Source organism: Microtus oregoni, unplaced genomic scaffold, assembly GCF_018167655.1.
Source record: "Microtus oregoni isolate MIOR12 unplaced genomic scaffold, Mior012 000021F_ref0000039, whole genome shotgun sequence".
Taxonomy (NCBI): domain Eukaryota; kingdom Metazoa; phylum Chordata; class Mammalia; order Rodentia; family Cricetidae; genus Microtus; species Microtus oregoni.
In genome coordinates, this window is record NW_024543080.1 from 22982363 (window position 1) to 22996063 (window position 13701).

At 45.2% G+C, this 13701-nt stretch overlaps 1 protein-coding gene across 2 annotated transcripts in view; it reads left to right on the forward strand.

Moving 5' to 3' along the window:
* Corin (corin, serine peptidase) overlaps positions 1 to 13701 on the forward strand; it is a 193529-nt gene that overhangs the window by 21884 nt on the left and 157944 nt on the right. For both annotated transcript variants that reach the window (XM_041671466.1, XM_041671465.1), the window contains exon 2: positions 4723 to 4864. In XM_041671466.1, the coding sequence (XP_041527400.1) occupies positions 4723 to 4864 (142 nt within the window). The remainder of the gene's footprint in view (positions 1 to 4722; positions 4865 to 13701) is intronic.

A 13701-nucleotide genomic window follows, 5' to 3' on the forward strand; every position in this document is an offset into this window, starting at 1 on the left:
TTTCCTCCAGGGAGATTAGAACAACATCAGAACGAATTGCTTTATAATACACATGTGCAGTTCTGATGAGATGCTTAGCTCCTTGAATTTACTGCATAGTCCCAAGGGTGAGGAGGTTCAGTTCTGGAAGACTGGAAGACAAATGCTACCTGGGAGAGCTCTGGTAGAGCGCTGGGAGATCACAGGGAGAGCGCTGGGAGGTCACAGGGAGAGCGCTGGGAGGAGACCGCTGGGAGGAGAGCGTTGGGAGAGTGCCGAGAGAGCCTCCTGGAAGGAAGCTTAGGAGTAAGTAAGTAGTCTTAGCGGTTAACTCACTGCTGTTGTGATGGCTACTCTTGGTTACCAACTTTGACTGTATGTGGAATGAACTAAACCCCAAGGGGCTGAGCACAGCTCTGAGGACTTTTCTGAGTCATTTGCTGTGGGAAAACCCACCTTTCGTCTCACCTTCAATCTGGGCCGCACCTTCTGCGGGCAGCCTCTATAAAGGACACGGAAGAAGGAGGTGTTTGCTCTTTGCCCACTTGCCTTCACTCTCGCTGGCAAGTTCATCCTTTCACTCCTATTAGAGTCTACTTCCCTGGGCTTATACTGAAGACCAGCCGAGACATCCAGCCTTGTGGACTGAACAACTCTGGCTTCTTGCATTCTCTGTCAGTAATCAGCCAGTGTTGGACCAATGGGATCACAGCCTTGTAAGTCAGTGGTTCTCAACCTGTGGGTCACGACCCTTTGGGGGGGGGGTGTTAAGTATTTTCTTAGATGAGCCTCTCCATCGACGTAAATAATCCCAATCAGACCAAATCAGACCGAACTAAAGATGCCCATGTTTAATGGAGTGTTGTGGGAGCTCCTTCCGCTCCTTCAGCCAATAGTCGCTGAGATATCAGCCCACTGGGGCGTGGTCTCTCTCCCTTTAAAAAAGCGGCTACTTCTCTCTGTTTGCTCTCTGGCTTACAGATCACCAGCCCAGACAACAGCCCTCTACACAATCGGGAAGGGAACCTAGTCACAGGAAGTGGAGCCGGAAGCAAATGGAGGGAAGTGGCCGCTTTTTTAAAGGGAGGGAGACCACGCCCCAATGGGCTCTCAGCGGCTATTGGCTGAAGGAGGGGAAGGAGCTCCCACAACAATGGAGTGCTCTCGAGTGGCCCCAGGAAAACTTGGGGGGGGGGGGACCGATGCAAAACCTGGAGACCACATGTTCATTCTCTGGTGGGCAGTTTAAATAGCCTGTGGGAGTGGTCCTGACCTTCCCTGGTGAGGGGTTACCATTTGGCGGGCTTTCTTGATCCTCCCCGAGGAGAGGTCACCGTTTGGTGGGCTTTCTCAGAGGTAGAGTTTGAACTGAGGTAACTCCCAGGGGAGGGAGCTTATGCCAGGAGCTGGGGAGAAGCCTCCAGACAAACAATCCGGACTTTTTATATAAAGGGGTGTTAGGGAGCTGAGGTGACACTTCTGACCAAACAATCTGGACTTTTTTGGATAAAGCCAGCGAGCTGAGGTGAAGCCCCTCAACCAAACATTTTAGACTCCTTGGATAAAGGGGTGCCGGCTCAAGTCTGGCTGCTTTCGATGGGCATGGGGTGACATGGGAGAGGGGAGACCTGGGAGTTGGTGGGCTCAAGCTCAGTGAGAGGTGTGACTGGAGCAGCATCCGGTTTACTGTCATCCTGGGGACCTCAGGTAGCTGTTTCTTGAGGGAGATGAGCAGGCAGGTGGCTAGGAAAAAAAATATTGTTATTATTATCCCTATGAATGGGGCTAGTCATGGGAAGAGTCATTAACTGCCAGAAAGAACGGGAAAGGGAAGTGCCCTGGTTGTGCAGGTGAGGCCTGAGTGTCTAAGTGGGACACAGTAGCAGATAAAGCCAGATTTTAGTTGGTAGGTGTCCTTGGTGTGTTAGGGAGCGGAGGTGATGCTTCCGACCAAACAGGGTGGAATGGACCTTTCCCAGGGGTCTCTTAAGATCATTGGAAAACACAGATATTTACATGATAATTCATAACAGTAGCAAAATTAAGGTTACGAATTAGCAGTGAAAATAATTTTATGATTTAGGGAATCACCACAAAATGAGGAACTCTATTAAAGGGTCACAGTATTGGGGCCAAAGTAGCTCATTTGGGAGAGCATTAGACTGAAGGGTTGTGACATTATGAATGTTGAGAACCATTGCTGCAATCCACTCTAATAAATCCCATCTATATTTGATCAGTTCTGTTTGTCTAGAGGCCTTGACTAGGACAGGTCTGCCCTGCATGGTTCTGAGGAGCCTCACAGACCCCTAGTGGACATGGCATTTCCAGCCACAGAGCAGCCAGACAACCACGTGACTGAGAAGACAGAACTAGAATACTGAGTTGTTTCAGTAGTTCTCCCTTCTCTTCCTTTAAAAAAAAAAATAAAGGCATCAATTTCCTAGCCAGGGTAAAAATAGTGAGACAAATCAGGAGTGCAGTGTCCAGAGGTTGGGTACTTACGGATATGCACTTCTATGGGATTCTAGAACTCTGGCCTCCGATTTCTCTCCTTGTGAATACTAAGTGATCTGTGCTTTGCTATAGCATTCTGGACAACAAGGAACAATGGTGTATAACCTGGGACAACTGTCAGTAAAATAGTCTCACGACGACCTTCATAGAGCGATGGCTTCTGTCATTGCTGTGGGGAGTCTGAGGGAGTTCGCGGTTCTTTGCCTCTCTGGATGTGTTTCCATCTCTAAGAGGCTTTTCCAAGGTTACTTTTCTAAGACTTACGCTGGTTGAAGTGAACCCTCCTTGTAGTCCTTTCCCGGGAAACCATATACCATCCTTGTGTTCCCCATGGCAGGTATTTCTCTTGTGAAGTGAACTTTGGTGAGATCATTGATTTGAGATCATCGTTAGACTTACTGTGGGCTGTGATACCTAATTGAGTAAATTGGTCCTGCCACCGTCTCTGTTGGCCTGCAGTCCTGCCAGATCAATGCTGTCTCCAAGCCTGAAAGGGTTCCCTGTGTCCAGTGACGGAGCTGTGATTGCGGTACCGTCACAGACCTCCTATTTTATTATTATATTTTATTATAAGTTCTGTCTTCCTGAGAATCAACGGTAGACTGGTTAGATGACCTCACCTTGGCTGGTGCCTTGAGCCAGGTGCAGTGAGAACGGGTTAGTAGATACACGAGCCAATAAACGAAGCCCTTCTAAAGCCAGCATCCCAAGTTCTTTCAAACAGTGTCCTTTCATGGAGAATTGCTAAGGTTGCTGAAGACGGCATTGCATTCTATGGTGGACGCTGCTTGCTGTAGACCTCAGTGACCAAGAATCCATCTTAACAGGGGGGGAATAAAGCAGAAATGGGGTATGATGCCTGTTTCAGAGAGAAACTGTCTCAATTCATTCCCTTTGCATGGTCGCGGAAATGACCATGGGCCAGCCAGGAAGTTTTAACAATATTACAGGACCATTCTGGCAGAGCAGACTCGATAACGAAAAGGCTCTATACGGGGCCGTTCTTTTATTGAAAGTTACGTATTTATGACAGAGGAAGATTCCTGGCCATGTGTGGCGGGGGTTCATGAGAAGAAGTGCTTGATATTGGGATTGTTAGAACAGGAGAGATTCTCTGAACACACAGAAACCAGGCGAGGATAAGTTCGGAAGTAGGGAAAGAGAAGTGAATTAATTTTGGGTTTGGGCTGCTCAACATCTGGAACAGGATCTGTACAATATAACAAGAAAGGGAGCTCAGGACTGGAGAACCGTGGTCCAAAAGACCTCACAGACATTAACAGCCAAGTGCAAAGCTGTCGGAAGGCCAAGGCCGGGGTTCAAGAATCAGGAACTAGGCTTGCTTGGGGACTATGGCAGCAGCCTCTCATAACTCAGTACTTTCAGTAACATCTCAGACTTCTGCCGAGACAGCCTCAGCCTTCAGCTAGCAGGCTGTAATAAACAAATTCCCAGACAGGAGCTTGAACTTCGCACAATGGAAAGCATTTGCTGACGAGAAGTTCTGAGCCATCACTGTGGTCTGTCTCCCTCGCTTATGGATAGACTGTGGGGGAACTGTCAGCAGCAGAGGGTGTCCCCTGAGCTGCTGTTTCACTGACACCCAGGACGGTCTCTGACTTTGGACTTGTTAGTAGACGCATGGTCAGTAATACTTAACGTTGTGGAACTATTACCGCCTAAAAATGCGTTTTATCCAGATGGGAATGAGGCAAAGAAGAATGTAGTCTAGTTGGTGTCCTGTTTGTTCTACACACCAGACACACCCCCTTACATCTGGCTCAGGGCAAGTTCGTGCCATGATAATTCACAGCATTTGGAATACTGCCAAACTGATAAATGTTTCTTTAAAAAAAAATTCAAACATGCTAAAATGTCATTAAAAGTTTATCTTATGAGAAGATTTTTCGAAGTAAATAATAAAAAAAGCAAGAAGAAAATTTGGTAGAATGATTGCCTAACATGAGGGGAAGAGGAAGAGGAGGAGGAGGGAGGATTGGGAGAGGGGAGGAGGAGGGAGAAGAGGAGGACTTGTTTGTGTGTGCAATCATTTTCTTGCTCATTGCTGTTAGTTGAGTACCTTATTTCATGCCCTGAAGAACAAGGTGTCAAACCTCTTAGGAACTGCAAATCCCCGAGAAGACAGCTGTAATGTAGAATTTCACACCAGACCCTGAACTGTTGTGTGATATTAAAACCACGTTTCACCTCTCCCTCTCCCGTCAGGTCTTGAGAGCCGACAGCGGTGTGGGCGAGGGTTGCCCTCAGAAGCTGGTGCCCACTAATCTGCTGCGCTTCCTCCTGCTGGCTCTCATCCCCTGCATCTGCGCCCTCATTGTGCTGCTGGTCATCCTGCTGTCTTTCGTGGGTGAGTGACGCTGCCATTCAAAAGATAGGACGTCAAAACTGCAATGAGCGTGTTTTAGAGGGTAGTTTGTACTCAGGGTCAAATCAGTGAGAGGATGGTCGCTGGCATCCCGGAGGGAAAACTTGCAGTTTCAGCCACGTAACCGCGTGACTTGCTGTTGCTATCAGTGCCAACGATGGCTATAATAGAAACAATTACTCGTGAACACCATGAAAACTGCAGGGTGGCTAGACCTGTCATTTTCCATAAGTGCTCACGGGGGTGAGGAAAGAATATCACACAGGACACACGCGCTGAAGACAGAAGGACCTGTACGGTGCTTCGACTCAGTATGGCGCAGGGGAATTATCAGAACGGATAGCTGATACTCCCTTATCCTGATTCAGGGCAGCCGGGCTCCATCTCAGCATCCCTACTGATGCCTCGGCTTCAGACCGGAGGCAATGGGATAGAGGCAAATTCAAAAGACAACCATAAAGCAAATATCAAATATAGCTTTAACACATTCCCCAAGAAGGTGCCGTATTGGAATTCTTATATTCCTCAATTTCTTGGCCAAGCTGAATTGACAGAAGTCATGGGCATGGAGGCTGTGATTCTGCTGAACTCCATTGTCGCATGGCACCCCCATGTATAAAGTGATCTTCCAGTGAGCCCTCCACCTGCCTGCATCACCGGCTTCCCCTGAATATATGGCCCCAAATAACCTGTCTACCCATGCCAGGAAGCTACAAATCAGCCTTTATTTCTTTACCTCTCTTACCCTCCAATCCAATCCATCTTGATTTCTGCTTATTTTTAATGCACCCAGGACCTTATTTCAAACTTGAGTTCATCTAGGTCAGAGGCAGAACCTAAGCTAGTCTCCTTCCTCTACTTCTTCCTTCCAAGTCCAGTATCTATCTCTGCCATTGTTTGTAAAAATAAACATGGTCAGGTTTCTTCTTCTATATGAAGCCTCCAACCATAACCCACTGTCTATCACAATGAGTGTCAAACATTCTCACAGCAAACAAACAATCCTTCCTCTATATCCACAGATCCAACTAGCCACAAATGGGCAGTGTGGGGGGCAAAAAGAAATTGCATCTGTGCGGAACATCTACATACTTCATTTTCTTCTCATGATTCCCTGAGCAGTATAGCAACTAACATTACCTTCATATTTTATTAGGCATTATGAGAGATCTAAAGTTGATTTTAAGTAACTGGAGGATGTACATAAGCTGTATACAAAGCGCTGTAAGCTACTATGGATTTGGCCTTAGAATAAATCCTCTGTGAATATCAAGATAGTACAAGTATTACTTTATAATAAATATCACATATGATCCTAACATACACGAACAAATAGGCATTTATATTTACTGGCATTAATTTACCTTGTCGACTCTAAATGTATGGCTTTTTTAAGCCAATGTCAGAGAAAATAATAGATTGCTCTGATGAAATTACAATTTTCAACTCTTTAGTGGTGGAATTGATCGTCTCTATCTTGCTATTTGTCTCCCGTTTCAGTTGGTTACATGCATTTAAAGGAGCCTGATCCGAAACATTGGTGGACAGCAATCATAACAGGTTGTTGGTTTTTCCCAAGAGACTGCCCTTCTAATTTAGGCTGTTGTTCATGAAACTGAGATGGATGGATGAACGGATCCTCAGCACGTATCACTTGATTGCCGTTGTAGCATTTAGAGTATGTGCTGAAGGTCTCGATTTTCAAAATCAAAGCTGACCTAGGGTGACCCCGGATCTTCCTCCGCAGAGCTTTGAAAGCTGGTGACAACACACTAAAGGCCTGATGCCTCCCTACAACAGACACAGCCTGTTACATCTGTCCAGCTGCATTTTTCAGTGTTGGCATTTTTTTAAAACCAGTTTCTGACATCTACCTTTGTACATCCTGGAGCTACCTGGCTCCTGCACCTGCTGCTGCCCTCAACCTGGATTCCTATTCACCTCCCTGCAAAGGTTCAGAATAGTTCTTAACTAGAGGTGGGACTTCATGCCCACCTCCCCATCTCATGTCGGGATTTGGTCTGACTTGAAATTGCATGGGTCTTTTGTATACTATCAACTGTTCGTATGTGCAGTTCATATGTGTACTTTCTCTGTTGATTTATAGCCACCATTTTGGGTTCTTGGGATCTTTCTGCTCACTCTTCAACAATGACCCTTGAGAATATGAATCAAAACATTATCATTTTTGATGACTGATTAATATCTCATTTATGGCTATTACAATGTTTGTTCATTGAACAAACTCTTAGCCTCTGATTTACCTGATAGCCTACTGTGAATATTCACGTGTAAGCTTTTGTGGGTATGAACATTTTCATTTCTCTTAAGCATACCCCAGCATCAGAATTTTGTCTGCTTATGTGTGACACCGTGGAGGCTGTTGATTTGCATCCACCCCTAAATTAAATCTTGCTTGTACTCTGGAAACTTTTGCAAAGTAGGAATCTTCGGACACATTCTTCAAAAGCATTTTTCTACGTTCTGCACAGCATGATTTTCTTGAGAAGCAATATCTTCCCCCATAAACATTTCATAGTTTATAACTGAGACGCATGCTGTTGTAATGCGCACCACAGCCACTTTACATCTTCTCTTTACATCTTAACTCTCATTAAGTCCTGCTTACTTTGGAGACGTTCTAATTGTTGGGGGAGGCAATTCCATGCTTCCCCAGCTCTTGCTGTGGCTCACGTGTTCACGGGGACTGTTCAGGGATCCCGGGGTACAGGCTGTGGTCTCCGTTTCCAGTCTTTCCTGTTCTGACTCAGCTTGTGACGGCATGGTAAAAGACTTCTGAAGAGGAGGGCCGACCTTTGCAACCAATGAATCTGAGGAGCGGCATGTAGGGTCTCACACAACACTTAACAGGAGCTGCCAAGGTGAAGGTTAGGTTTGCATCTCCAAGCTTTTCAGAAGCTTGGACTGTCCATGCGGACCCCAAGATGTGGATGCAAAATAATGATTCAGGATTTTGCAAGAAATTGAAATGTAAGAAAGTTCGTTTTAGCTGGCTTTTTATTTCCTTGGTGATCACGCAGTCCTGATGGGCCGTATGACATAGAAGGAAGGGTTTACTTTTGAGAGGTGAATTCTTTTATTTAGAAGAACCAAAGGCAGAGCTGGAGAGATTCAACCACTAAGACAAGAGGATGCCCTTACCCAGGTCTTGGGTTTGGTTCCCAACACCTGTGCCAGGCAGCTCTTAACACGAGCAACTCTAGTTCCAGGATGCTGGGCGCCCTCTTCAGGCCTCTCATCATGGGGCACTACAGAATAACTGTGTTGTATCTCCACAGTTCTTATACTTTTTTCTTGTGAGCCTTGCCTTTAACAGTCTAGCCATCCCTCCAGTCTGCCTCTCCACATTTCACAGGGGCTTTGCAGGGATTCTCTGTGCTGCTCAGGCCGGTTAGAGGCCGTAGTTTCACCTGACAACCTGACATTGTTCTCTGCTGCTCTAGAGAGCTTGAGCGTGACAGACTCTCCTTTGGTGTCATGACTGTAGCCTCTCTATTAGGTACACTTGGCTACCGAAAGAAGCCTGGGTTGAACAGACAATCTCAAGCATGTCTACCTTCTCTTACAGGGGAGAAATGTCCACAGTGGCATTTGGAGGAGGTAGCTAACCTCTCATAAGACAGGCTTAACCTTTTGGCCTGTTCCGTGTTGTCCTGTGTCTCACCTGCGAACTTCTGTGCAGGCTAGGAAACCTTCCATAACCCACTAGCAAAGCCTCAGTCTGTCTGTCTGTCAGTTGCTTCCCTGGGAATTCCAGCTTGACTTCACCACAACCACCTGGAGCTGACTCTTCCTCTGTCTCAGTCCCCCTCATTCCTTCCTAAGGGTTTCAGCATCTTATAAACCCCATTTCCACACCAGCTTAACCACTTAACCATTTAGAGCCTCCAGAACCTTTCCTGTCTCATAAAGGCCATGTCTTAGCAAAGCATCAAAGCCCCATCTAGTCTTACGTCATTGCTCAGTTAATTTCCTCCTTAGCTCTCCAGTGAACACCGACCTATTAAACCCAGTGAACTCGGTGCCAAACGCCGCCTCTCTCATGCTCAGTTCTCCCAGTAACACCTGTTTTCCTACTGTCTTTCAGTCTCTGATGTTCATGCGGACCACGGTTGATGGTAGCCAAGCATCCCTAATGGCTAGTTTGAGCTAGTCTATCAGGCATTGAACTCCCTTGTATTTCCTTGGGTTATGCAGTCTTTTCTCATGGAGGCATGAGCTTATTGCCCATTTCTCCACTTTCACAGAACTAAGACTGATCCAATCTACACCAATGCTGTACAACCTCTTGACTAGGCTGTCCAGATTCCTTAGATTTCTTTTGAAATCTTCCCCACTTCAAGAAATCCAGAGGCAGAGTAATTGTCTGTACTAGGCCATTATTAATACCCTGCCTATGATGTGAATCATGGATTCCCTCTTCCTTTCTAAAGCAATATCTTCTATCATTTCTACCTTGCTCTCTCTTTCCTGACCATTCAAATTTTACCATAAATTCCAAGTTTTGGAAAGCCAAGAACTTCTTTTGTACAGAACTATTTTGAATTCTCTCTTGTACCTTGCCAGACACAAGAGATGGCAATCCCATCTCTTCTCTTTCTTTTCAAAGTTTGCTTTTCCTGCTGGAAGCTGGTATGAAGGATAGCATCTCTCTGCCTTTTCCACAGTGTTATTCCTCACTTGTGTTCTTTCTGGGTAGGCAGTTGGGACTCAGCTGCATGTCATACCACCCAGGGGAGAGACCACACATCTGTTACTCTAACTTGCTTTCCGTTTTGTCCTATAAATGCTACATTTGAGAATTGTTATATATTCTCTAGTTCATTGGTCATTTGAGGGACATGCCCACAATCTCACACGATGCTATATTCAAGGACACATGCCACTCTATACTAAGTGGAGGAATACGGCTACCCTGAGATTCCCCATCTTCAGGTAACTGATGTGTTAACTGATAACCCCACTCCCCTTTACTTCTGTGGGGTTGAGGGTTGGAATATGGCTTCCCGTGCGCTAAACCAATGCCTTGTCATTAAGCCACACTCCAGCCCTTTGGTTGGAATTTTTAATGCTTGTAATTGTTGCTGTGTAGAGAATGGGTGATATGGGTTGAGAATGTATCATGGAATCTTCATAGTCATGAGGTCTGGCTTGAATTGACTTTTCAAACTATTATTCAACTCAGTTTTGTTTCAGCAACGCTGTGGTCTAAAAACCTCGCTGGAAGGATACTGAGTCTTTCTTTCCCAGGCTGTTGAAGTCTTGTATACAAAAGCCTTAAACTCATCAATGCCAACAGTGAATTGTTCTTGTTTTATCCATAGACTTCTGGAGAGGAGTCTGAGGTTACCTCTCTCGCCTTCTCCGTGCTGTGAGAGCTCTAGGTATGGCTTGTTAGATCTTTCATTTCCTGCCACGAAGAAGAATGAAAAGGCAGAGTGATGGAGAGATCTCAGGAAATATGATTTACATTTTGCACCCGCTTCTCTTGAACTCAAGAGAAAAATAGTCTTCAAAAGTGGCCTTCCTTCCCTCAAGTGGCTAGCTGAATTTGAGAGTGTTGAAGTAGAAACTACTTTTTTTTTCCTCTTAGCAAATTTTCTAACAGTTTACAGCTTTTATAAACATTTGGAATTATAAAACTCTAAACTCCTTAATTCATAATGTTGGATTCTAGGCATCATTTTCAAATGAAACACTCCCCAGGTCCTTATTTACACTAGAAAGTATAAGGTTCCCGATGATCCGTCATGACCTCATTTCTTATTGCTTATATAAATCTTCAGATTCTTTTCACAGCTTTGGCTTTCTGGTACAGATTCACCAAGAGGAAGTTTTCAAACACAAGCACGTGTCTTCGTAAAGTCCTCAGGCTGAAGTTAGATCCATACCTTAGGTTTCCTGAAATGGTGATCAAAGCGTTCATACTCCAAGTGCAGTCTGTGGACCAAACAGCACATCCTCCTGGGGCCCTTGAACTGCAAAATGTACTCTCAGGCCCCACACCAGGGATATCCCTTGGAGATCTCTCTATGGCTCTATCCATCCTCCTGCCCTGCAATAGATCTTCCTCTTTCTGTAGGCCAGTGGATCTTTCTTATCAAGGCTACCAAAGCTTTTTGTCTAACACGCTATATCTGGAACTGACAGTTATTTGAACCAGACTTTGAAACAAGAAGCCTATGTCTGCTCTCTGGGTTCAGTTCCCTTAAGCTCATCCTTCTCTGTTTGCCTGACAAATGTCAAAGTGTCTACCTTAAGTTCCCTTCTCATTTTCTACGCATCCCTTTCTTGGCAACGCCACCCATTCCCATCACTCCATTTATCATTTCTACGTCCAACAAGCAACTACGGTGGAGTCCAGAGCAGGTTCTGAGTGCTCTTCTGGGGCTTGAAACAAACAATTCCACATGGGTGCCTTCCTAAAGTGTAAACACATGTGCTCTGGGAGCAATGGAAGGGCAGTTAGTGGGGAGCCTAGCCAAGCATCCTGCAGGAGCTCTTTACATTGCTTCAGCTTGGTCCTTTCCCTTAAATATTGCCAGGGATTTCATACTAAATATACGCAAAAGGATTGTAACAAGATAAACCTCTACAGGTTAAGTTTGCATTCTCCATTATCCTTTTCATCAGTCAGGCTTGGTTAGACACTGCTATCTAGTAATAAATCTCAAGACATCAGTGGTTTTGAAACAACACAGGCTAGTTTCTCCCTCGCTCTACAAGTGATCTGTGGGAAGTTGGTGGGGGAGTGTGCACCATCCAGGTCTTCCAGGGTTTGAGCTGCTTTGTGGCTGCTGTATGAAAGGTCTAGAGGCTGTAATAGCAGCAATGAAATGCTTCTGCCTAGAAGCAACACTCGTTAGTTTTGTTTGTGGCCTTGAACTTGTTGGAAGGCTGTACCCAAAAGGCCAGAGACTGAAATCGCTCCATGTTTCTTACTGGAAGGAGCCAGAGTGAAGTGTCTGGTGAACAGCACTGGGGACAAGCGTGCTCACCACGTATGTGAGTGCCTTCCGAGTCCCACATGAGCCTTCCCCTCACGCTCTTACTGGTTTTGCTTCCGGAAGTTCTTTTTGTCTTTGCTGCTTTTGCCTGGAGTCGGAGCCTAGCTTTCCCACTTAGATTGTGACAATGGCTTCTAATTCTGCTCCGTACTTGATCCCTTTAAGCATCACCTCCTCAACACAGTGGTCAGTCCCATAAGACCCTTAAAAGTTCCTTGTCTCAGCACGATGTGTTCCAAACCTTTGGCTCGAGCTGGTCTCCATGTCTGACCGCTGTTCTCCTACAGCCTTTCCTCTGGGTCCTTGTGTGCTGTCCCTGTTTAATTACTTGCTGCGAGGCTTTTCTGTGCCTTTTGTTCTGTTTAGGAAATGTCTTGTTTCATATTTCCACCCTTTATTCCTCACAAATCCTTTGTTCCAGCCTAGAAAATGTGTAATCCTCCTTGAAGATTTCCAAGGATGCTTTCCCCTAAGAAATACTTTCTGACTTTCTCAAAAGGAATGATGATGACTGCTCCCTCAGTGTTAGCCCGCAGACCATCCTCTGTGCATCTTTCTCAGAGCACACGGTTTGTGTTCTGTAGATTTCATGCTTGCTTTACTTAAATAATCTATGCACATTTTGATGGCAGGAACATGTTACTAAGTCTTATGTTTTCAGAGAGAATAATTATGCAGTTCCTGGCACATGGAGAATGCGCCATAAATTTGTCACACACATCCAAAGGCACAAAGATAAAACCACACCATCAGAGGAAGATTCTGCAAGCATATAATGATCTGTCTATCTATCTATCTATCTATCTATCTGTCTGTCTGTCTGTCTATCTATCTATCTATCTATCTATCATCTATCTGCCTATCTATCCTCTATCTGTCTGTCTGTCTATCTATCTATCTATCTATCTGCCTATCTATCCTCTATCTGTCATCTATCTATCTATCTATCTATCTATCTATCTATCTATCTATCATCTATCATCTATCTGCCTATCTATCCTCTATCTGTCATCTGTCTATCTATCTATCTATCTATCTATCTATCTATCTATCTATCTAGTTCAGAGTGAGAATTGTGTATCCGGTCTCCACAGCAAGCCTCTAAACGTCAGAGGGCATTTGTTTTCCTTATTGCGTGGCACTTGAGAGTTTGCCCAGCTAAGGGTAGAAAGTGGCAGAGATGGGGCTTTAAAGCAAGGTGAGCAGGCTGCAGACAGTGTCCTGTTAACTGCAGCACCATGAAGATGAGAATGGAGACAAGGCTGGATGAGTTTAGCAGAATGAACTCTCCACTCTGGGCCCCTAGTGCTCAGCATCTCTACAGTCCTCACCATGGTTCTGGTTGGAATCATGTAACATTGCTGACTTCTCATCTTTGTGGTTTTAAACAATGCTTACTAGGTGGCGACCAGCTATGTCGGGAGTGGTCAGCTTCCAGAGATGCTTAAAAACAGTTTTTTTTTTTTTTAGGAAGTTCCGACTTTTAAAAGTCATCTTTTAAGTCCCCTCAGCTCTCCCTATCTGCTCCATCCCTCTTCTCCTTTTCCCTCCTCCCCTTGCTCTTCTCCTTCCCCTCCCTCCTAAATATCCTTCAGGAATGTCAACTTCAGCAACTGTCGAACATTATCTTTTTCTGTATTCTCACAGATTGCTTTGCCACGCAGAGCTAAGGGCTAGGAAGCTGCGTGTTATTTTAAAGGAATGTGTTTTCTGAGTTAGTGTTTTCTACAAACACCATTGTTTCCAGGGAGGGACTTCTTAGCCCGAGCAGATGCTCATAGCACGTTCACT